The 22,644-nt window shown below is 49.2% G+C and overlaps 1 protein-coding gene across 3 annotated transcripts in view; it reads right to left on the bottom strand.

Annotated features, from left to right (window-relative positions):
• EXOC6B (exocyst complex component 6B) overlaps positions 1–22,644 on the bottom strand; it is a 294,381-nt gene that overhangs the window by 148,353 nt on the left and 123,384 nt on the right. For 2 of the 3 annotated variants that reach the window (XM_064151211.1, XM_064151213.1), the window contains exons 7-8: positions 21,363–21,539; positions 10,946–11,014 (exon numbers count right to left, since the gene is read on the bottom strand). In XM_064151211.1, the coding sequence (XP_064007281.1) occupies positions 10,946–11,014; positions 21,363–21,539 (246 nt within the window). The remainder of the gene's footprint in view (positions 1–10,945; positions 11,015–21,362; positions 21,540–22,644) is intronic. The other variant, XM_064151212.1, reaches the window with a different exon arrangement.

The following is a 22,644-nucleotide window of genomic DNA, read 5'->3' as shown; positions in this document are numbered from 1 at the left end:
TAGCTTCAACTAGATCAGGTTGCAGAGAGCCCAGTCCAACCTCACCTTGACTGTACGACCTTGACATGTATTCATGTCCTTGACTACATGACCTTGACATGTATTCTGCTGACACCCAGTTAGAGACCAGGGTGGCCAAAATACTCAAGAGCACAAGATAGAGGAGAGACAGAACATCCTCACCCTTTGCTTTCATGCACACCTTAGTGCTTTTGCTGCTCAGTGATTTTCACACATGGAGTCTGGAGGCAAGAGGGACTCACAAGCAAAGCCTTTCACTGGTGACAGGGGTCCCCAAGATGTTCTCTCCCTCCAGTTTAGGGGACAATCAAGAGAATCATAGAATGGTGTGGGCCATAAGGTACCTCTAGAGGTCATCTAGCCCAGACCCCCTGCAGCCAGCAGGGACAGTCCCACTAGACCAGGTCACTCAGGGCCCCATCAGGCCTCAAGAACTGGAACTGATTCACCAGAGCCAAATATGGGTTTAGTATTACCTTGCATTATACTTCACACCTCACACAGAAGCCAAAGTAAGTCCTAAGTATTGAATGTCCCCAGCAGTCCAGTGGCACAGTGCCACTTGTGACCCAGCTGCAATGAAAAAGGCTTTAAATGTTCTATGTCAAGGAGCAGCTGCAGAGATGCTGCTGTACTACACATTGAAGCATGGCCAGTGGTGGCCACCAAAGTGACTGAAGGAGCTGGAGAGCATGGGAGGAAAGGAGAAGAATCACAGAATCAGAATCACTTAACCTGGAAAAGACCTTTAAGATCATAGAGTCCAACTGTTAGCCCAACACTGTCAGGCCACCACATCTATGTGGCTTTTAAACTCCTCCAGGGGTGGGGACTCCACCACTGCCCTGCTGAAGGAAGGGTGAGGGAATCTAACACAGGCTTACAGAGCCAGACAGAGTGAGGCTCCCCATGGAAACACAGCACAAAAGGAGAATCAAGAGACTGGATGCAAAAAGATAGACTCAATTAAACAGGAGAAACAACACAGCAATGGTGGTCAGACACTAGACCCAGAGAAGCTGGGCAGTCCCCACCACCTATACCCCACCTGGTACAAATGATCCTGCTCTGGCAGGGAAGTTGGACTAGATGGTCTTTCAAGGTCCATTCAATCCCCTGAAATTCTGTGATACCCCCAAAACTCAACCAGATGTCCCTCTGAGATCCATGATTGAACTTCACAGTGATCTCTGAGGGTAAGGTTCCACAGAAGTGCAATTCAAGAGAGATGTTGAGGTACTGGAAGGTGTCCAGAGAAGGATGATGAAGCCGGTGAGGGGCCTGGAGCACAGCCCTGTGAGGAGAGGCTGAGGGAACTGGGAGTGGTGTGCAGCCTGGAGAAGAGGAGGCTCAGGGCAGACCTCATTGCTTTCTACAACTACCTGAAGGGAGGTTGTAGCCATGTGGGGTTGGTCTCTTCTGCCAGGCACCTAGTAACAGAACAAGGTCTCAAGTTGTGCCACGGAAGGTGTAGGATGGATATTAGGAGGAAGCTCTTCACAGAGAGAGTGATTGGCATTGGAATGGGCTGCCCAGGGAGGTGGTGGAGTTGCTGTCCCTGGAGGTCTTCAAGAAAAGCCTGGATGAGGCACTTAGTGCCATGGTCTAGTTGACTGGCTAAGGCTGGGTGCTAGGTTGGGTTGGATGATCTGGGAGGTCTCTTCCAACCTGGTTGATTCTAAGTCCTCCATTAGCCTTCTCCAGTATAAATTCTTACTAGTCAGTGACCAGAGAGTGAGAAAAGGGTGGGAATGCTTGGGAGAGATTTCCCTCTGTGAAACTGAGCTTTACCTTAGACAACTCAATGCTCTTCAGGGACATTCTCTGCAAATCAGGGCACTTCCACCACTATCTCTGTTATTTTTGAGATACCATTCCTCCTGGGCACCAACACAAAGTTCTCTGCAGCAGCTGAAGCCTTTTCCAGAAATTCCTGGGGGGCCTCTGAGCCCCAATGTCCGGAAACAGAGCAAATCTTAGGAGCAGCCTTCCCACACTTACACAACGCTAGCAGTGCTGTTGTGCTTCAGGGCCCTTCTGCTGACCTGTACTCTGCACTGCTCAAGGTGAACATCTAACAGAATCAGTTCTGCTCTTCCTATAATCATAGATTGGGTTGGGTTAGAAAGGACTTTTAAAGCTCATCTGGCCCTGAAATTACATCGGGTTGCTCAGAGCCCCATCCAATCCCCCCTGGAATGTTTCCAGGGATGAGGCACCTACCACATCTCCAAGCAACCTGGACCAGGATCTCAGCACCCTCAGTACAAAACATTTCTTCCTTCTCTCTAGTCTGAATCTTCCTCTTAGTTTCAAACCATCACTCCTCGTCCTGCAATAACAGGCCCTGCTACGAAGTCTGTCTCAGCTTTCTTATCAGCCCCTTTAAGTACTCAAAGGCCACCAAAAGGTCCCTCTGGAGCCTTGTTTTCTCCAACTCTCTCATCCTGTCCCCACAGCAGAGAGGTTCCAGCCCTGGATGGCCTCCTCCAGACCCATTCCAACAAGTGTCACAGTAAAGGTTGAGAAGGCAATCTGGGATATCTTCAGAACATTCAACCTCACTTCGGTCTCTGCAGAAGCCATGAGTTCAGCCCTCCTGGGACACATTTCCAGGAGCACAGAGGAGACAGGAACAACCAGCACAGACTTAAGCTGGAGAAGTTATGTTAATGATCTGGTTGCCTGCTATATGCATGACAGGGTGCATGGATGAAGGGAAAGCAGCAAGAGGTGGCTTCTGCAAGGCTTTTACCATGCCCTTGCACGACACTCCTGTACCTAAATCGGTTGGGTGGGTAAATAATTAGTGAGAGGGACAGTTGCATAGGGTCAGGACTACTGAGTTGTACCCTACATGGGTGCTGGTAGTGTGGGGAATGACAGCAGGGTCTGTCAGCTGTGGGATCTGTCCTGCTTAACATCTTTAGCAGAGACTTGGAGAAGGCAGCAGAGCATGATCTCATGTACTTTGGAAGTGGCACCAAACTAGGGGGAAAGTCAATACACTCCAGAGCAGGGCCACAATCCAGGAAGCCTTGAGATGCCAGAGGAACAGACTGACAGGAACCTGATGAAAACAAGGAAGGAGGAATGCCAAGCACTGCACCTGGGAAGGAAGAACCTCTCACAACACAGGCTGGGGCCTGACTGCCTGGGGAGCAGCTCTGTGGATAAGGACCAAGAGCCTTGGCAGACAGCAAGCTGAACTGGGGCCAACTGTCTGCCCTGGCAGCAGAGGTGGCCAACAGCCTCCTGGGCTGTATTAGCAGGAGCCAAGGCAGTAGATTGAGTCAAGCAATTATGCCTCTCTATGCAGCACTCATGCAGGCTCTGTCTACACCCTGCACCCAGCTTGGGGCCTCCCAAATGCAGAAAGGATACCCATAAAGCAGAAAGAGCTCACTGGAGGCCACCAAGATGGTTGGGGCGGAAGCACTTGCCCCACACAGCAGGAGGTTAATGGAGCTTGTTCAGTCTGGAGATCTGACTGCTTCAGGAGGACCTAATAACCACCTTCAGCACCTGCCAAGACGTAAAGGAGCAGAAGAAGCTGCCATGAGAGGTTGTGCAGTCTCGGTCCTTGAAGGTTTTAAAAACCAGACTGGAGACATCTCTGAGCAACCTGATCTGGTGGCAAGAGCTGCCCCTGCTCTGGGTAAGAGTTTGGATCAGAAACCTTCAGAAGTCCCTTCCATCCTGAATGAACTGACGAAACACTGAATATGTGCGATACACGGTGTGCAGTTCTGGGCTCACCAAGAGAGACAGGGAACTTTTGGAGAGTCCAATGAAGGGCTGCAAAGCTGCTGAGGAGCCTGGAGCTTCTCTGTGAGAAGCAAAGTCTGAGAGCCCTGGGGCTGCTGATCGGTGTTCAGCAAGAGCTAAAGGATGGGGGAAAAGAGGATGGGGCCAGTCTATGTTCAGTGGTGCCCAGTGGCAGGACAAGGGGCAATGGGCACAAACTGGAATCCAGGAGGTTCCAACTGAACAGGAAGAAAAACTTCTTTGCTGTGAGGGTGCTGGAGCCCTGGAGCAGACTGCCCAGAGAGGTTATGAATCTCCTTCTCTGGGAAGATTCCAAACCTGCCTGGAGATTGCAATCCCGGGCAAGCTGCTGTGGGTGCTCCTGCTTTGGCAAGGTGATCCCCTGAGGTCCCTTTCAACCCTCACTATTCTATGAGTTACTTCTGCTCAGAACAGAATTTGCCATGAAGGTCAGGGCACAGGAGGGAGTGAATGGGGCTGAAATCAGCACTAACTGTACACTCTCCACATTTTCAGCCAGTCAGTGACCGTGCAGAGCTCTGCAAAGCCCTGGGAAAGCTCAGCTGCTGTTCCTAACCTCAGGTGACAAGAAGTCTGCATCCGGGCTATTGTAGTAAACCTCTCTTTCCCCCTCCCCACCCCCCAACATGTCTGTTTTCCAAGCTGAATATTTTAAGAATCAAGGCTGCCTGTGATCATATCTAGCCAGCTTAGAACGAACACTGATTTCTGTGCTGCTTCTTTGATCGAAGCCAAGTGGTTTTCTCATGGGTAATAAGGTCAGAGGGTTAAAAGAGCAATATGACAATTGCAAAAGTTAAATCTCTTGCCCCGACAGACACACACTACCCAGGGTCCATTAGCACGTACTACAGAGTGGTTATCACAGGTCACTGACACCAGTTCACTCTAATGGCTTTTCCTGTGTCCTTATCAATCCAGTGCACAAAGTGTCTCACCCTCAGCCTTTCCCTATGATCTCAGGGCTGTGTTTATAGCTATCTAACTCCACCAGGCACCAGTGGGTCAGCCAAGTCAGCAGACAGTGAGATATGCCAGGACACAACGATGGGACAAGCTGCAAAGTGTCTGAGATGAACAAGGAGTTACCAGAGACTTCGAGAAGGACATTTTTTTTCCACTGTCCCATCCCCACCCCTCCCCAAGAAAGAAAAGTTTAAAGTTCCCAAGGACACTAAGGGAAAACTTCACAGCCCTGATCTGAAAAATAGGAGTAAACCACAGACTTTCCATGCTACGCTTCGAGTTTCAGTATCAACAGAGAAACAACTGGTGCTACAAAGAGAAAAAAGAGAGGTTTCATATGAAAGAGAAGGTTGGGTAGCTCTTGTTATTTGAATTGTGGTTCCTATAAGAGCCTTTTTCATCCCTTGAAAGAAGAACTTCAATTGTGTGCCCTGTTCCTGAAGAACAAACATTTTGGTGGGGATGTCGGAGTCCTCCCGCAGAGAGGTGGGGAAGGGGCTGGAACGTCACAGCCACCACAGGCAAGCAGATGAGCAACCAACCAGCCTGCCAATTTATTAGTCCACAAGAGCAGAAGAGGGAAGATTAGTGCAGGCAGCACAATTGCCAGCACACTTCTAAGAAGAATCAAACCAAATATTATTTAAGTGGAGGGCTGGGAGGAGACTAAGGATCCGTCACCGGATTTGCAGCATCTCCCACTTCAAATGAGGTCTGCTCAGCCTGGAGATACAAAGTGGTGTTCCCCATCCTCAGCCACTCAGTTCACCTTGAGCCCCCACGGCTCTCTGCAGCTTTTGCAACCCAAATGTGGCAATTTGAGCAATAACCAAAATCAATCTCCAGTTTCTCCTCCCGAGGTCGTATTGGCTTTGCTAAGCCAGCACGATCGAAGCCAGCTGATATCTCAGCTCAGAGATCTGATTGAATCAGAGAACCACTGAGGTTGGAAAAGACCTTTAAGATCATCCAACCATTAATATAAAACACATTCTTCGCTGGAAGAGGCGAACTCTGCCCAGTGGAGGCAGAGTATGCACAAGGTTTACATTCACACATCTAAGGAACTCAAAGACACTTCTCCATTGATCACTTTGGGGGGGGGGGGGTTTCGTTATTTGTTCTGCCTTCTCTGTTTTACCTTTCGTGCATCAAAGCAGCTTTAGAGTAAGAGAGGCTCGAGCAGAAGCAATGCAGCAGATAAAAATGTCAGTGCTGAGATAGGACAAATTTATAGTAAATACCTGTCAGCTGCTATTTATCTAAATTATCCAGCTCTGGGATTCTCCAGAAATACTTCTTCAGCTTCGAGGCAGCAATGGTTTTAAGTCTCTATTTACAGCAGAATTTGCTCTCTTTTTTCTTTTTTTGGACACTTGTTCTTTACCCTAAAATGACCCCTTTGTAGCTCAGATCAAAGAGCTGGGAGTGTCGATACCAGTGTCTTCATGAACATGTGAAGAACCTCAAAGTAATTGGTAACCAATTAGCATAAAGCTAAAAAAAACAACCACCTAGCTGAGGCAAACCCTAAATGAGTGCTAACAGGCAGCAGCCTGGCTGAAGCAGGAGCTTCATCGACTTAAATCACCATCAGCTGCCTTCGAGACAACCTCTTGGAAGCACTCTCTGTGCAAAACCACTTTGACTCTTTTTGGCTTTTGGGGGATTTTGAAATTCCTTTCTGCTCTTGGTTTGCTCTTTTCTTTCTGCCTTGCTGCAGCTCAGGGGAAACATGAAACAAAAAGTGCTTTTCGTTTTATGTTATGTAAAGCAAAGCAATTCTATGTCTTGGCCTTGGAATACAAGGCACCCAACAGCTGTTCAGATGATCTAGCAGATAAACCATCTGGCCCAAACCTCACCTTTCCTAATTTATTTTGGATATCGATCAAAGCAGCTCAAGCACTACATAAGACTTTGGTCGGAGACAACATAAAAGATAAAAACGTCAATGGCAAAATCGCTGCACTGAAATCTTCTTCTTTCTTCTTTACATAATAATATTACCATTTTCAACAACCTTTTCTATTAACTCGAGGGAAACAGACCTGACACCAACAGCACAACCACGCTGCAGATGAATGTCCTTAAATGGCACATAGCTGCTGAACAGAAACTGAGTGGAGCTCAGTGCTTGCAATCAGTTAAACCTACGCACAGATGCTGACCAATTGACCAAGGAGACCAGGGCAGGTCCCAAGATTTGTGTGTCCTGGCTCTGCTCCTTCACCCCTTTATATGATGAATCGGTATCTAAAGAGCCTCCACGTCCATGGTCCCAGGCAGCTTTGTTTTAATTTTCGCAGGGAAAGGACAGCACAGGATCGTGTAACATTATCAGGATTCCCAGGAGACACCCAGGTGCAGTTACCAATCCATACATGACAGACATGGACCTGCTGAAGCAATGACCCGAGAGCTGGAAGCTCTCTGCTGTGAGGCCAGGCTGAGTTGAGACTGTTCAGACTAAGGAAAAGAGGGATCCAGGGAGACCTTCTGGTGGCCTGACAGTGCTTAAAGGGGCTGATCAGAAAGCTGAAGACAGACTTTTGAGCAGAGCCTGTAGTAACAGGACAAGGAGGGGTGATTTGAAACTAAAAGAGAGAGATTCAGACTGGACAGAAGAAAGAAATTTATACTGAGAGTGGCAAGAGACTGTCCCAGGTTCCCCAAAAAGGTGGTAGATGCCCCATGGCCAGAACCATGCCAGGTCAGGTTGGACAGGGATCTGAGCAGCCTGATGTAGCTAAAGATGTCCCTCTTGAGCGCAGGGCAGTTGGACTAGATGACTTTCATGATCCCTTCCACCCTAAATTGCTCAGTGACTCCACCTGCAGAGCCCTTTGCCATGCCAGTCAGAGGGCACTCACTACAGGCTTAGGGTTTGTTTGGTTTTTTAAGGCACCATTGAGGGACACAGAATCAGCCAGGGTTGGAAGGGACCACAAGGATCAGCCAGTTCCAACTCCCCTGTCATGGCCAGGGACACCTCACACTAGATCAGGCTGGCCAGAGCCTCATCTAGCCTGGCCTTAAACACCTCCAGAGATGAGGCTTCCACTACCTCCCTGGGAAACATGTCTCTCACCATCCTCATGCTGAAGAACTTCTTCCCAACATCCAGTCTGAATCTTCCTATTTCTAGCTTTGTTTCATTCCCCCCAGTCCTATCACTACCTGACAGCCTGAAAAGTTCCTCCCCAGCTTTCTTGTAGCCCCCTTAAGATACTGCCATAAAGCCAAGTCATCAGCTCTGCGGGTTACTGGAGCAAAGAAGGGTTCTCCGTGTGTACAACTCCACGTCAAACACACAAATACACTCCTGTGATGTTTTGTTCCATGCCTGCAGACATTCAAAGCCTGCCCCACGCCCATTTCTTCCTCGAGACACCCTCAGCCCAGTTTCTCACAAGAAAAGGAATGGCCATGAATAGTCCCATAAAGCATCCCAGCAGAGCCTGTCCTCCCCAGAGCCTCGCCACACCAAGGTCCAACTCTCAATTAACCCCGGCCTGACCTTCCTTCACTTTCTTTCCCCCTCCTCTGCCCTTCCTGAGAAAGTTCAGCGTTTCCTGGAAAAGTCTCCTTGCCTGTTTGATTTTGTACTTCGCCTTGGTTGCTGAAGGAAGGATTTACAGGTGCCTGGCCCCCTCTGCAAGACCATGACCGCAGGCTGACCTCCCGTTACAATATGTGAACTCCTGCCCTGCTGATAAGGCTGGCAGATATGAGCAGGATTTTTCAAATAATCCTTTGGGAATTTATAAGCAGCGCAGCCATAAAACCGAGGTGACTGGAAGGTCGATTTCACTAAAAATAATAAATATCCCCATGTTTATTCAGCGTGGGCCTTCGCAACCGCGGGCCCAGCGCTCCGGTAACGCCATTCCAAATGACAAATATTAGGAGTTTTGGGGAACTATTACATTATGATCCTTCCGTCTGACACTGATGTGGCCGTTTCCCTTGATGCCTGCTGGATCTCTGACATTGTTCAAGCCAAGCTGGGCCTAGAAAGCCAGGGCAGGATTCAATCACGGGTCAGGAAAAGGGCAGTTTTCTTTCCAGGAGCCTCTACTACTGCTGGTTGCCTTATTCTTTTGCTTCTGTCTCACCAAGACACCTTCTGCAGAGCTCTGCTGGGCACTTGAGCTCATTACCAGAGCTTTTGGCTGAACTAGAAGAGTAGAGGGAGGAAGACTGAGTGGTCTCAGCTCAGTACGGGAACAGAGGATACTAACCTGTTGGCATGCACCAGGCTTAACCTCACTACTGAGACCAAGGCACTTTTCCTCTGGCAAGAACCAGACGGTCCTTGAGGCTACTTCCAACCTACTCTTCTACCATTCTGATCAACCTGGGCACCACTGAAAAGTATCTGTCCCCACCCTCTTGACACCTGCCCTTTAGACATCAATGAGTATTAAGTAGGTACCTTCTCAGGCTGCTCTTCTCCAGGCTCTCAGCCTTTCCTCCCCTCAGAGATTCTCCAGTCTCCTCAGCAACTTTGCAGCCTCTGCTGGACTCTCTCCAGTAGTTCCCTGTCTCTCTTGAACTGGGCAGCTCAAAGTGGACACAACATTCCAAACGTGGTCTCACTACAGCAGAGTAGATAGGGAGGAGAGCCTCCCTCGACCTGCTGGCCACACTCTTCCTCACACACCCCAGGGGACCATTTGCCTTCTTGGCCACGAGGGCACATGGCTGGCTCACAGTGAACTTTCCGTCTAGCAGTGCTTCCCAGCAGGTCACCCTCTAACCTGTTCTACTGCTTCAGAATGAAATTAATCTGAATTGCTTTTTCAGATCAAAAATCCCAAAGCAATGAGACAACAACAATGCCCCAGTGGAGAAATGAGACCATTTCAAACAGGTTAGGGTTAGGCTCCCTCCAGGAGCGAAGGCTCCTCACCCTGCTCAGAACAGCTTTCTGCACAGCCCCCTGCTAAAATAAACACCCTTGCACTGAACAAATGCACCTAAGCTACACAAACAGGATTCCTAATCCTGTTTTCGTTCTATGTGTTCTTCACTGAAGTTTCTCCAAAGCAAGTGACACTTTGCAGTCCACAAACCCTCTCAGACCAGTTGTAATCTTCAATTAGCACACTCCCTGAAGCGGGCTCCTGACGCCGGATTTGAGGAGGAGGTTTTTGTCCAAGAAAAACAGAATAACGCATTTTGGGTAGGTTAACTTTTTCATTCCAATAAAATATCGTGGCAATGTAGCCAAATTACATAATTATTAACAGATGAGGGCACAAAAAGATTTTATATAAATGTTTTTGATGACAATTCTTTTCCTTTTCACAAATTCATTTGTATGCATTGCTGGCAAAACTGCCTTTAGAAGTGCCTTAAAAACAATTCTCTCTCAAGCCTGGCTCCACAGTGGAAAGGGAGGAAAGCTGTGAACAGAGTGCTCCTTTCATCTGCTGCCTGCCCTTCAGATTGCTCAACCACAGGAGAAGAGCCCCTGGAAAGCTCCTTCCCTCCAAAGAAGGGATTCAAAAAACACAGGTTCTTTGGGTCTGTGGATATGAGGCTGCTCCTCTTCTGGAGACATCTTAGAAACTGAAAGCTGAAGGGTAAGCTCCAAAGGGCATCTCATTGCTCTTGTTATAAGTAAGTTAATTTAAAAAAAAATCAGTGCCTTATGTACTCAGTATCTGAGCAAAAGCACAGCTCCTACAGCAGCTGGGAGCTCTGCTGAGTGGTTCTCCAGGACCTAACACTGCTCACAGCAACACTTTCTAGCCAGTAACCAAACACCACCTCAGCTTGGCCACGTTCTCCAGTGCAAAAGGGAACTACCTGAGACAGCCCAGTGGAGCCTTCCCATCCTCAAGCAGACCAACACTCCTGCCTAACTTGGTGTCATCCACAATTGGTACCCAGGCTGCTCTTGATTCTTTTGGCCAGATCATGGATGATAACAATGAAGAGAACAAGCCCCAGCTCCGAGCCATGGGAATGCCACTTGTGACCATTACCCAGCTGAAGTTAACTTCATTCATTACATCTTTTCAGGCCCAGCCACCCAGTCAGATTTTCTGCAACCACCTTCTTCCCACAGCACTGATGGAAGCAGCAGCAGCCGCCTACCACCTTCTGTAAGTGACAGCCCAGTGTGAGCAGCATCCTTGTGGGGAGGACACTTACTTACCAGCACAGAGTATATGTGTAGGCATCGGTACACTGGAGAAAAGTCCACCAGGTCCTGGGCTCCAGGCACCTAAAAGACAGAAGGAGATCAGTTGTGGATGATGCAGAAGACATCCAGGCGAGTACAACTCCAATATATCACAATCAGCTAAGTGCAACTCCAAAGCATGCAAGTCCCACCAGGAATGGCACCAACACTTCAGGCATGGAACAATCTGAGTGAGCACTGGCACCTATCTGGATTTACAAAAATGACATTTTTTTAATGTTTCTGAAAGCAGGAAAACTTCATTTGCTACTGCTCTTGCTTCAGCTATATTCCACAATGAAATCCCACTGCAGTGTTCCATTGGCCGGAGGGTAGCCTTCGGAAGTTCAACAAGGGCAAGTGTAGAGTCCTGCGTCTGGGGAGGCACAATCCCCTGCACCAGTGCAGGTGAGAGTTGACCTGCTGGAAAGCAGCTCCGGAAGAAGGAACTGGGAGTGCAGGTGAACAACAAGGTCATCGTAAGCCAGAAAGGTGCTTTTGTTGCCAAGGAGCCCAGGCTGAGAGCCCTGGGGCTATTGAGTCTGGAAAAGGGCAGCCCCAGAGGGGATCTGAGCAATGCTCAGCAAGCTATAAAGACAGGGTGAGGTCCCAGAGGACAGGTCAGACTGTTCCCAGTGGTACTCAGTGGCAGTACATGGGGAAGCAGGCACAAACTGGAACCCAGGATGTTCTGTCTGAACACAGGGAAAAACCTTTTACTTTTGAAGGTGCTGGAGCCCTGAAGCAGGCTACTTAGAGAGGCTGTGGAGTCTCCTTCTTTGGAGAGATTCCAAACCCACCTGGACATTGCAATCCTGGGCAAGTTGCTGTGGGTGCCCCTGCTTTAGCAAAGGGATTGGTCTAAATGATCCCCAGAGGTCTCTTCCAACCTCTACCATGCTGGGATTCTGTGATTCTCTTTGGCTCGCTCTTAGCCAGCTCAGCAGAGATTTCATTTTGGCCATAGGATTCAACACAACCTCAAGCATCCTGGCACAAACCATCTGAGTACTTATGAAACAAAGTGGGGGGGGAATATCAAACCCTTATGCTCTAGATTTCCAGTTTGAATTCTTTAAAAGCACAAATTCTGTTTCATTTTCTTTTCTTGTGTCAAATGCCCACACCACAGAGACTCCACCACCTTTCAACAGCACAGTGAGTCTTGTACAGGGACAAGGAAGCTCATTTTGGAAGGGTGGGACAGAGGGAGGGAGAGGGAGAGGAAAGATCAGAGGAGGAATTTGCATACAAGAAGCTTGTGTCCTTTGGAGATGTTCAAGCCAACATAGTATTAAGCTTGTTGGCCGAGGCATAAAGCTGAAGCAACCACCCTGCTCCCCCAAAATCCAGAGAGGAGGGGAGTGTTCTGTTGACATGTGGTGGAAAAAAGTGGAGAAAGATGAAAGGGAGCAATGGACAGGCCTGGGAAACATGTTTATTTCATATATTTTAATTATGCTTAAGAGGTGTTCCTGCTAAAAAGGAGGTAGGATGAAGAAGAGAGAAGCTTCTATCTGGATGAGGGCAAGCCAGCCTCAAACAGCCCTGGGGCAAGTGGTCCTCCTCAGCTAAAGCAATGGCTCCAAGCAGGGGAGTGCAGAAGCTATGGGCTGGAAAGGGAAAACAGGGGATTTTGTCAAAGAGTCTCCTGTGTAATGTGGCACTGCAGCTGTCAAACAACCTCCTCCACAGTTCTCAGCACGACAGGGGCTCTTGGTTAAAGCTGAAACAATGGAAGGCACCACAGAGACACAGCAGCAATGCATGGCACAGGAGCCACCACAGCACTGTGATGAGACTGACCAGAGTGGCTTTGAAGCCACAAAACCACTTAACAGACCCTACCTGGCGGTGCAGGGAGGAGAAGCAGCCCACTGGGAACAAGGCAGCAAAGAGCAATTCTGTGTTACAGCCTGAGCCTGCTCACCCATCCGACCTGGCTTGCTCCTCTTCCCTCGCACCAAGCACTCCACTGTGCCGTTCAACATCTTTGCCGCTGACACGGACAGTGGGACCGAGTGCAGCCTCTGCACGGCTGCAGATGACACCAAGCCTGAGGGCAGGGACGGCCAAGCTTGAGAACTGGGCCCATGTGAACCTCATGAGGTTCAACAATGCTAAGAAAGTCCTGCACATAGGCCAGAATGATCTTCAGTATCAGCACAAGGGCATGAAAGGATGGAGAGCAACACTGTGGAGAAGGACTAGGGAGAGGAGCTGGATGTGAGCTGCCACTGTGCACTCACAGTCCAGAGACAGCCTGTCCTGGGCTGATCCCCAGTAGCATGGACAGCAGGGGCAGGGAGGCTGCTGAGACCTCAGCTGCAGTGCTGGGGCCAGCTCTAGAGTCCTCAGCACAGCACCAATAGGGACCTGTTGAAGCAGGGACAGAGGAGGCCACAGCAATGCTGGCAAGGCTGGAAGCCCTCTGATGTGAGGCCAGGCTGGGAGAGTTGGGGGTGTTCAAGCTGGAAAAGACATTTTCTTGTGGCCTTTCAGTGCTTAAAAGTGGTCTACCAAAAAGCTGGGGAAAGACTCAATTAAGATAAGTGAACATTTTAAACTGAAAAAGGGTAAACTGACATTAGATGTAAGGAAGAAAAAAACGCATTCCCTGTGAGGGTGGTGAGACACTGGCCCAGAGAAGTTATGGGTTCCCATGCTTGGTGTCCATGGCCAGGTTAGATAAGGCCTTGGAGCAACCTGACCTAGCAGAGGTGTCCCTACCCATGGCTGAGGGTTGGAAGTAAATGAACTTTAAGGTCCCTTCCAACTCAAACCACTCTGAGATATGAGCAGCTCTCCCAGGCTGGCTCCCTGCGAAGGAGGAAGGTTCCTGAGCGAGGCATGGGGCTGGCCCTGCCTGCCTGACCCTTGGCATGCTGAACATGGCTGTTTGAAAAGTGCCAGCAGCAGGCTGCCAGCCGCAGGCAAGGCAGGCAGCTGTGACACACAGCTCACTAACATCTCCTGCCTTCACCTTTATAAGGCTTTATGTGACAATTTCAGGCTCTAGGAAGCAATTCTGTTGTGTTAATGCCAATTTTATCACATCTTCTCTGCCATTTATTTTCCATTTGCAGTCTCCCAGGTCTCCTAATGCTCTCAGAAACAGCTCTCAAATCCAGATTTCAGCTGGTTTGTAGACTCAAATACAGATTCTGCCTCACTTTATTCTTCCAGCATTCAGCTCAACTGGTCTCCAGTTGGTAGAACAGTAAATCACTGCTGGCTCCAAAACCCCCATTGCAAAACAGCTGCAGATCACCAGAGCAGAGAGGGAAGCATCGGTACTGGCTCGACCCAGCTATCCTCCGCCGACCACCATCAGCGTGGGGAAGCGTGGGGAGCTGCATGGACCCGAGTCCAGGCTGTGTTGTTCTAAGGGAGGAGAAATCTGTCATCCCTTCACATCATCTTCAAAGCAGGCCATGTTTTCCTTCAAATTTGAATTCGGGATCAAACGATTTTGCTCCTCTTGGATTTGGGGCACTGGCTGAACACGGTCCACGGAGAAATATTCCTGATAAAGATTTGTGAAATCAGGATATTGCCAAGAAGGGAGTTTACTCCCACAGAGAAATTCTTTTCAAAGCAGTCTGCAACATTTTCACAGTCTCTGATCTTCTGTGAAAACTTTTAAGCCCACACACACTCTTAACAAATAAATCTGCTGGACTGTCCTGCCCAGTTAACATCTCCGAGGCACGGAACTACTGATCCAGGTAGGACACTGTCAGACCTGCAAGTGCAAGCTCTGGACCACAAAAAAGCTTTTTTTGCAAACAGAAAGACAAGCACCCAAAAACTGTGCTAGGAACTTAGAATCACAGAATCAAGCAGGTTGGAAGAGACCTCAAAGATCATCCAACCCAACCTAGCACCCAGCCCTAGCCAATCAACTAGACCATGGCACTAAGTGCCCCATCCAGGCTTTGCTTCAACACCTCCAGGGACAGCAACTCCACTACCTCCCTGGGCAGCCCATTCCAATGCCAATCACTCTGTGAAGAACTTCCTCCTAACATCCAGCCTAGACCTCCACTAGCACAACTGAGACTGTGTCCCCTTGTTCTGTTACTGGGTGCCTGGGAGAAGAGACCAACTCCACATGGCTACAACCTCCTTTCAGGTAGTTGTAGACAGCAATGAGGTCTGCCCTGAGCCTCCTCTTCTCCAGGCTGCACACTCCCAGCTCCCTCAGCCTCTCCTCACAGGGTTGTGCTCCAGGCCCCTCACCAGCTTCATCGTCCCTCCCTGGACACGTTCCAGTACCTCAGCATCTCTCTTGAATTGAGGGGCCCAGAACTGGACACAGCACTCAAGGTGTGACCTGACCAGTCAATACAGTGTATAGACCTATGAGATATTTAAGGAAGGGAACATCCCAACTCACCCATATATAGCCAGAGCCCAACAACTGAAGTAATCACCCCAGAAATTAAACTCTTCCCAGACTAAGCAGTATAGGCCTCTGAATAATCTTGATGGCTAAGTTAACACATTCCACAATTCAAACATATCTGAGAGTAGGTTCACCAAGGCCAAGTGTCGAACTCTGCACGTGGGTTACAACCACCCCATGAATGCTCCAGGCTTGGGGCAGAGTGGCTGGAAGCTGCCTCACAGGAAAGGAGCTGGGGTTGCTGCTCATCAGCTGGCTGAACATGAGCCTGTGTGTGTCTGAGTGGCCAAGAAGGCCAAAGGCATCCTGGCTTGAATCAGCAGCACCAGGGGCAGGGATCATTTCCCTGTACGTGGAACCGACAGAGAAACAGAGCCTGAAGTTGCACTGGAGTAGGTTTATAGTGAACATGAGAAATTCTTTCTTCTGCAAAAGGGTTACAAAACCCTGGACTAGGCTACCCAGGGCAGTGGTGGAGTCCCCATCCCTGGAGAAGTTGAAAAGCCGGGGAGATGCGGTGCTGGGGAACATGGCTTAGTGGTGACCTGGCAGCGCTGGGTTAACAGTTGGACTTGATGTTCTTGGAGGTCTCTACCAACCTAAACAAGTCTATGATTCTGATTCTATATTTATCTGTTTAGCTAACACTTAGCTATTTAGACCTATCTAAAGTCATCACATCCCCTTTAGCAGTGATTTGATTTCCTGAGCCAAGGCTGCACTAGCAGTGCTCAACAAAATAAATATCTGATCTTTAAAACTTGACAGTGAGGAGAGACCAAGAGCTGCCTCACCCCAGGAATGATCCCACACACACACCCCAACATGTCCCCTTCAGCCTAATCTTTCTTTTACTCTTTTCCTTCTTTTCATTTGCAGAACAAAGAATTTATTCATCTTGTCTGAAACTCTCCCAGTCCACAAAACATCAGCTTCACAAAGCTCATTCCCAAATCCTGCATCCAGCACGTTCCTGGTGCCGGGAGCAGAGGCAGACCTGTCACTTTCTGTAAACAGCCAAAGCCTCTCTTCTTGCAAGAACTGTTTCAGTTGGGTTAAACACTGACTGCAGCGAATTTAACCCATGGAGGACAAGCTCCCAGCAGAAATGTTCACATCAAACTGCTAACACAAGAGACGGCAGCAGTTGGTGGCCCAGAGTTCAAGGCTGCTCTGCTTTGGATTTAGACAGAGATGCAATGGTTTGAATCTCTGCTCCTGGTTTTTGATGTCCACAAGGACAGCTATGGTCATCCTTCTTCAGGGAGGGAAGGGAACCTCTAGATCTGAACACCAGGAACTCAGGAGAGGAGCTTTTTAGACCACCTCATACCTGCACAGGTGGGGAGGGCAGTGCAGCGGAACACAGCATACACAACACTGCATTCACAAAGGCTCGAGTCCAGCAGAGGACACTGAGCAGTCTCAGTGTCTTCACATGATGCATACCCTGTAGAAAGCCTCTGGCCACCTTACACAGTAAAACTACTGCTCCAAGCAGCAACAGTTCTGTGCTGTGTCCAGCCTCGGAATCCTCAGCACAGGAAAGTCATGGACTTGATAGAAGTGGGTCCAGAGGAGACCACAGAAACAATCACAGGGATGAAGAGAGGCTGAGGGAGCCGGGGCTGTTCAGCTTGGAGAACAGAATGCTCTGAGGAGACCTTCCCTACAGACTTTGGCTGGTGAAACATAGGCCCAGGCTGCCCAGAGAGGTGGTAGATGTCCCATCCCTGGAAATATTACAGGTCATGTTGAATGGGCTCTGAGCAAGCTGGTCCAGTCATAGGTATCCCTGCTCCCTGCAGGGGGGTTGGACTAGATCTCCTCTAGGAGTCCCTTGCAATCCAAAGCATTTAATGATGCAACAAATGATTTCTGCATAGCAGCAGGCAAGAAACACTTTTCCCCATGCTGAGCACAGGTTCAGAGCAAAGTGTGCTGCAGAGCTGCTGCATCTCAGGTGCCCTTTGGCTGTCCCATGGCTTAACCTCAGGGACAAGTCCTGAATGCTTTTGCAGGGTCAAGAGGACACTCAAGATACTGTGATACTGCAAGTGGACAGCTGGGCCTGCAGACTAACTGATCTCACTCTGGCTCACATCATAGACAACAGCAGACAGCTTTGTCTGGAAACAGAGAGGTTTCTCGTGGTGTCCAAGATGGCTTTTGCACAATTCTTAGTGGAAGCAAGGAAAGCACAGAGGCTGATGGCACCTAACAAAGCCATTTATCAGGGAAAGTCAAGAGAGCTCTCTGGGGTGCCTGCTCTATCTCCCAAAACATTGTAAGAGATCTATGACACTCACAGAGAGAATTCCAGCTCAGTCCTGCAGCCAGGTCACCCTGAAGGCATGCCAAAAGCATGATGGATTTTGGCTACACCTCACACCTGCTGACGTCCTGAGGGCCAAACTCCTTCTCCAGATAGAAAACTGTCTGGAATTTGTTGATTTCTTATTCAAAGACAGTTAGAGAACAGTATCCTGGAGTGTGAGGTCCTTCCTTTGAATTTCATCTTCTCCAAAAAGAAGTCCCAGGGACTCCAACTCAACCCAACCACTTCGCAGACACCTGAGCAACCTTTCTTATGGACAGGGAGAAGCAATGCAGGCGACTTTGTCCTGCTGTGCTCAGGATCACAAAACAGAGGAGACTGAAAATGAGAAGAATCTGGATGAGCTTTGTAGTTCGCTGGATGTTTTATACTACAAAGGACAGAGCTGGCACACACTGGACAGACTGTGGAGCCACTCACTGTGAAATACAAATTCTCCTCCCATAACTTGACATTCATAAGAGCTGGATTTGAGCCTTCTCCCAGTTCCATTCACAGCTGGGCCCACTCCCCCACTCCCATTATGGTGGGAGATGCCACTTCTGTGAGGCATCTGTGCTGAAGGAAGACAAATCTGGACCATAATGCCTTCTAACTGGAGAATGGAGAACCACATCCCGTGTTAGTCCTCCTGAATGCAGCTGGCAGAGCTCTCTTACACTAGAATCATAGAATCAGTCAGAGTTGGAAGGGACCACAAGAATCAGCCAGTCCCAACCCCCCTGCCATGGCCAGGGACTCCTCACACTGGATCAGGCTGGCCAGAGCCTCATCCAGCCTCGCCTTAAACACCTCCAGGGATGAGACTTCCACCAGCTCCCTCGGCAACCCCTTCCAGGCTCTCACCACCCTCATGATGAACAACTTCTTCCTAACAGCCAGTCTGAATCTACCTATTTCTGGCTTTGTTCCATTCCCCCCAGTCCTATCACTACCTGACGGATTAAAAAGTCCCTCCCCAGCTTTCTTGTAGCCCCCTTAAGATACTGAAAGGTCACCTCAAAGCCTTCTCTTCTCCAGATGGAACAGCCCCAACTCCCTCAGTCTCTCCTCACAGCAGAGCAGCTCCAGCCCTCTGATCGTCCTCATGGCCCTTCTCTGGACACCTTCCAGCACATCCATAGTCCTCTTGTACCAGGAGCTCCAGAACTAGACGCAGTACTCCAGGTGGGGTCTCACCAGTGTGGAGCAAAGCAGGAGAATCACTTCCCTCAGCCTGCTGCCCACACTTCTCTTGCTGCAGCTCAGGCTCTGGTTGCTCTCTGAGCTGCAAGAGCACAAAGATAGCTCATACTGAGCTCATACTGAGCTTCTCGTCCACCAGTACCCCCAAGTACCTCTCCTCAGGAATGCTCTCAATCCAGTCTCTGGCCAACCTACATTAGTGCTTGGGATTGCTACTCCAAGGGAGAGAATGATCTACACCTCCATCACACACAACTTTGGAATCCTTCTAGCTCCTGCACTGTCACATCCACCACCAGGACACTAACACCATTTCAGGGAAGCATTTGTTCCTCATGTCCAACCTAAACCTCCCCTGTCACAACTTGAGGTTGTTTCTTACTATCCTATCACTTAATCCTTATGAGAAGAGATCAATCCTACATCACTCCAAACTCTTTTCAAGGAGTTGGAGAGAGTCAGGTCTCCCCTCAGCCTCCCTTATCCAGGCTGAACAACCTCAGCTCCCTCAGCTGCTCCTCACAGGATTTGTGCTCTCGACCCTTCACCAGATCATTGCACTTCTCTAGACAGGCTCCAGCACTCAGTGTGAAATGAGGAGACCAAAACTGAAGCCAGGATTCAAGGTTTGGCCTCACCAGTGATCAACCCCTAGTACAAGGGGATGATCCCTGCCCTCTTCCTGCTGGCCACACTCTTGCTGATACAACCAGGATGCAGTTTGCCTTCTTAGCCACCTGGGTACATGCTGGCTCATACACAGCTGGCAGTCGAGCAGGTCCTTTTCCACAGGGTAGCCTTCCAGCCACTTTTCCCCCAAGCATGGAGTATTACTGTGGCTACTGTGACACAAGTGCAAGACTTGACGTTATTGAACCTCATCACAGTGAACCTCATCAATCCAGCATGGCCAGGTCACTCTGCAAAGACTCCAAACCCTTCAGCAGATCAACACTGCTACCCAACTTGGTGATGTCTGCAAGGTACTGAGAGTGCATTCAGTGCCCTCATCCGGATCACTGATAAAAGATATTAAAGAGCACTAAAACCCTAGTAGAAATCCCTGAGGAACACCACCTGTGAGTGGCAGCTCCAGTTTAAGTCCATTCCCTATCAACCTCTGGGCACAGACATCCACCAGCTCTTCACCAGAGAAGAGCACACCTGCCTAAGCGAGAGCTGCCAGCATCCCCAGAGGAACACTGGAGGGCACAGTGTCAAAGGCTATATTAAAGTCCAGGTAGACTCCATCCAGCCTTCAGATGGGGTGTTTAGCCACACAAGACACGCCAGAAAGCCAGGCCAGGCAGACACAGCAGCTCTTACAGGGCCTGGCCCCACTGAACTCTCTTTCATCACCACGGACAGCAGCCACATTTGCCCATCCCCCACCATCACCCTCATCCTCAGCTTCAGTCTCTTCACTTAGGGCCAGCAAGGGCTTTAAAAGCTCTCAGAGGTAGTATTTCATCTGCCTTCAGGTGAGTTCAGTCTGTCAAGCAAACCACTTGAGAGATTTCTCTCAGCTGCAGTATAAAAATGATCATCTTTAAAATCTTCCCTCCTTAGCACAGAAGATGTAGGTTGGACCAGATGATCTCTTATGCCTCACAAGACTGGCAGATGACCCTTGCTAAAAGGTCCAACACAAGGCTGCACAACAAGAGGAGAAAAAAAACATCCCCCCAGCTGCTGGCCACATTCTTAATATAACCCAGAAGACCATTTGGCCTCTTGGCCACGAGCACGTTGCCAGCTTATGGTGAGCAGCACTCCCAGCTCCTTCTCCCCCTCACCTCTACTGATTATTCCTTCCCAAGTGCAGGACCCTACACTTGTCCTTGTTGACCTTCACAAGGGTCCCCTCCACCCAACTCTCCAGCCTGTCCACATCTTGCTGCCTTGCAGCACAGCCTGACTGTGTGTCAGCCACTCTGCCCAGTTCTGCACCACAGCTGGCTGAGGGGCCACTCCATCCCTTCCCCCAGGTTGCTAATGAAGATTTTAACAAAGACTGACTCCTAGGGAACACCACAACCTACAGACCTCCAACTAGACTCAAACTTTTCAACACAAAGTATGCCTCTGCCACCAGTACACACATCCCACAGTGAAGGCCAAGGGCCCAGTGTGCTACATGCAGTTTGTCTTGTTTTAAACAGAGGGCAGATACCAAACTGCCTTCCCAAGTGGGCACAGAGGGCAGCCCTTGAGCTGGGGGACAGAAGATGTGGGCTGTTCTGTTCTCATATAACACTTGACCCCTTTCTTGAGCCTGCCAAAAAGAAAAGGCAGAGTGGTGGAAAGCAACCCAATACTGTAACTCTCCCTGTGTTCTGCAGTCTACTCGCCATCTTCAGGGCAACAAGACAGACTGAGTAAGGCGCAAACACCTTTTGAGATGCTACTGATCACCCCCAGACTGTCCAAGTCTCCTAGATTTGATGGTATACAGTTACCTCTTCATCCTCATCCTCATCTTCAACATCCAGGATACCCGAATCTTGCTCAGACATGGGGCTAGTGTTTTTTACCTCCAGCTCGGAGCTTGCGCAGGCTTCTTTCTTGGACTTCTTCCCCGCGCTTATCCTGGGGTGCTGTGATACAATATTGTCCAGGTTTCTTTGCTGCTGTGCCTAGAGAGAGAGAGGAAAAAAAAAGAGAACAAATTTCACCTTTTATGACAGCGTCCTTGGATTTATTTTATCCTTTCTCAGCCACAAGATGCAATCAGTCACGGACTCGGCCAGTGAAACGTGCACTTCGTGGAGCACAGGAAACCTCCAAATGTTATGTTTTTGCCTAACGCAGATATTCCAAAGAACCAGAAGATTCATTTCAAAACCACTCCAGGGATTATGCAACAATACAAACAATATTCTGACTCTTCACAAATCAAAACACCAAACCCATCACGCTGCCATATTGATCTATTTACAACCCAGATGCAGAAATATTAGCCCATAGGCCATGTGGTGACTGTCACAGACTAAATTAAAGGATGTACTTAACCGTTGGATTTGTTCCTCTTTTCAACTCATGTCAGCACAAAACATTCCACATCTGGACCCCAGAGGTTCCTGAAAGCATTTTTGTGGTACCCCAGGAGAGCTTAATTGTAGGTTGCTGCTGTAGGGAATGAGCTGTGGAAGGTACTGAACCAAAATTGGTTTGCCGGGAGAAGAGCCACAGCTCAGCCCACAGAGGTGCGGACTCGGTGGAGCTCCTCCACCCACTCCTGACACCCATTCCTGGGGGCTTGGGAGTCACTTGCAGCAGAGGTCACAACATGTTCTCTGCCCAAAGACCCACTTGGCTCCCTCCTTGTTACCAAGCAGACTATCTGACAGGTAAAACTGTTTAGCTGGAGTTGTTCAGAGTGGACCAAGTGCTAAGACTGGAGGAATTGAACAAAGCTAGCAATGGGTAGATTCAGACTGGATGTTAGGAAGAAGTTGTTCAGCATGAGGGTGGTGAGAGCCTGGAAGGGGTTGCCCAGGGAGCTGGTGGAAGTCTCATCCCTGTAGGTGTCTAGAGCTTTATCCAGCCCAGCCTTAAACAGCCTGATTTAGTGTGAGGTGTCCTTGCCCGTGGCAGAGGGGTTGGAACTATCTAGTTCCTTGTGGTCCCTTCCAACCCTGACTGATTCTGTTATTCTAACTTCAAACTGAAGGCAAAGAAAAAAGAGGGGGAAGGGCCTGGAGATGCTGTTCTTAACCCAACTCTCAAATCATTGCCAAA

The sequence above is a fragment of the Pogoniulus pusillus genome, chromosome 11 (genome assembly GCF_015220805.1).
Source record: "Pogoniulus pusillus isolate bPogPus1 chromosome 11, bPogPus1.pri, whole genome shotgun sequence".
Lineage (NCBI taxonomy): Eukaryota > Metazoa > Chordata > Aves > Piciformes > Lybiidae > Pogoniulus > Pogoniulus pusillus.
The sequence above is the reverse complement of the archived record's forward strand: the minus strand, read 5'-3'. Positions and strand labels throughout refer to the sequence as shown.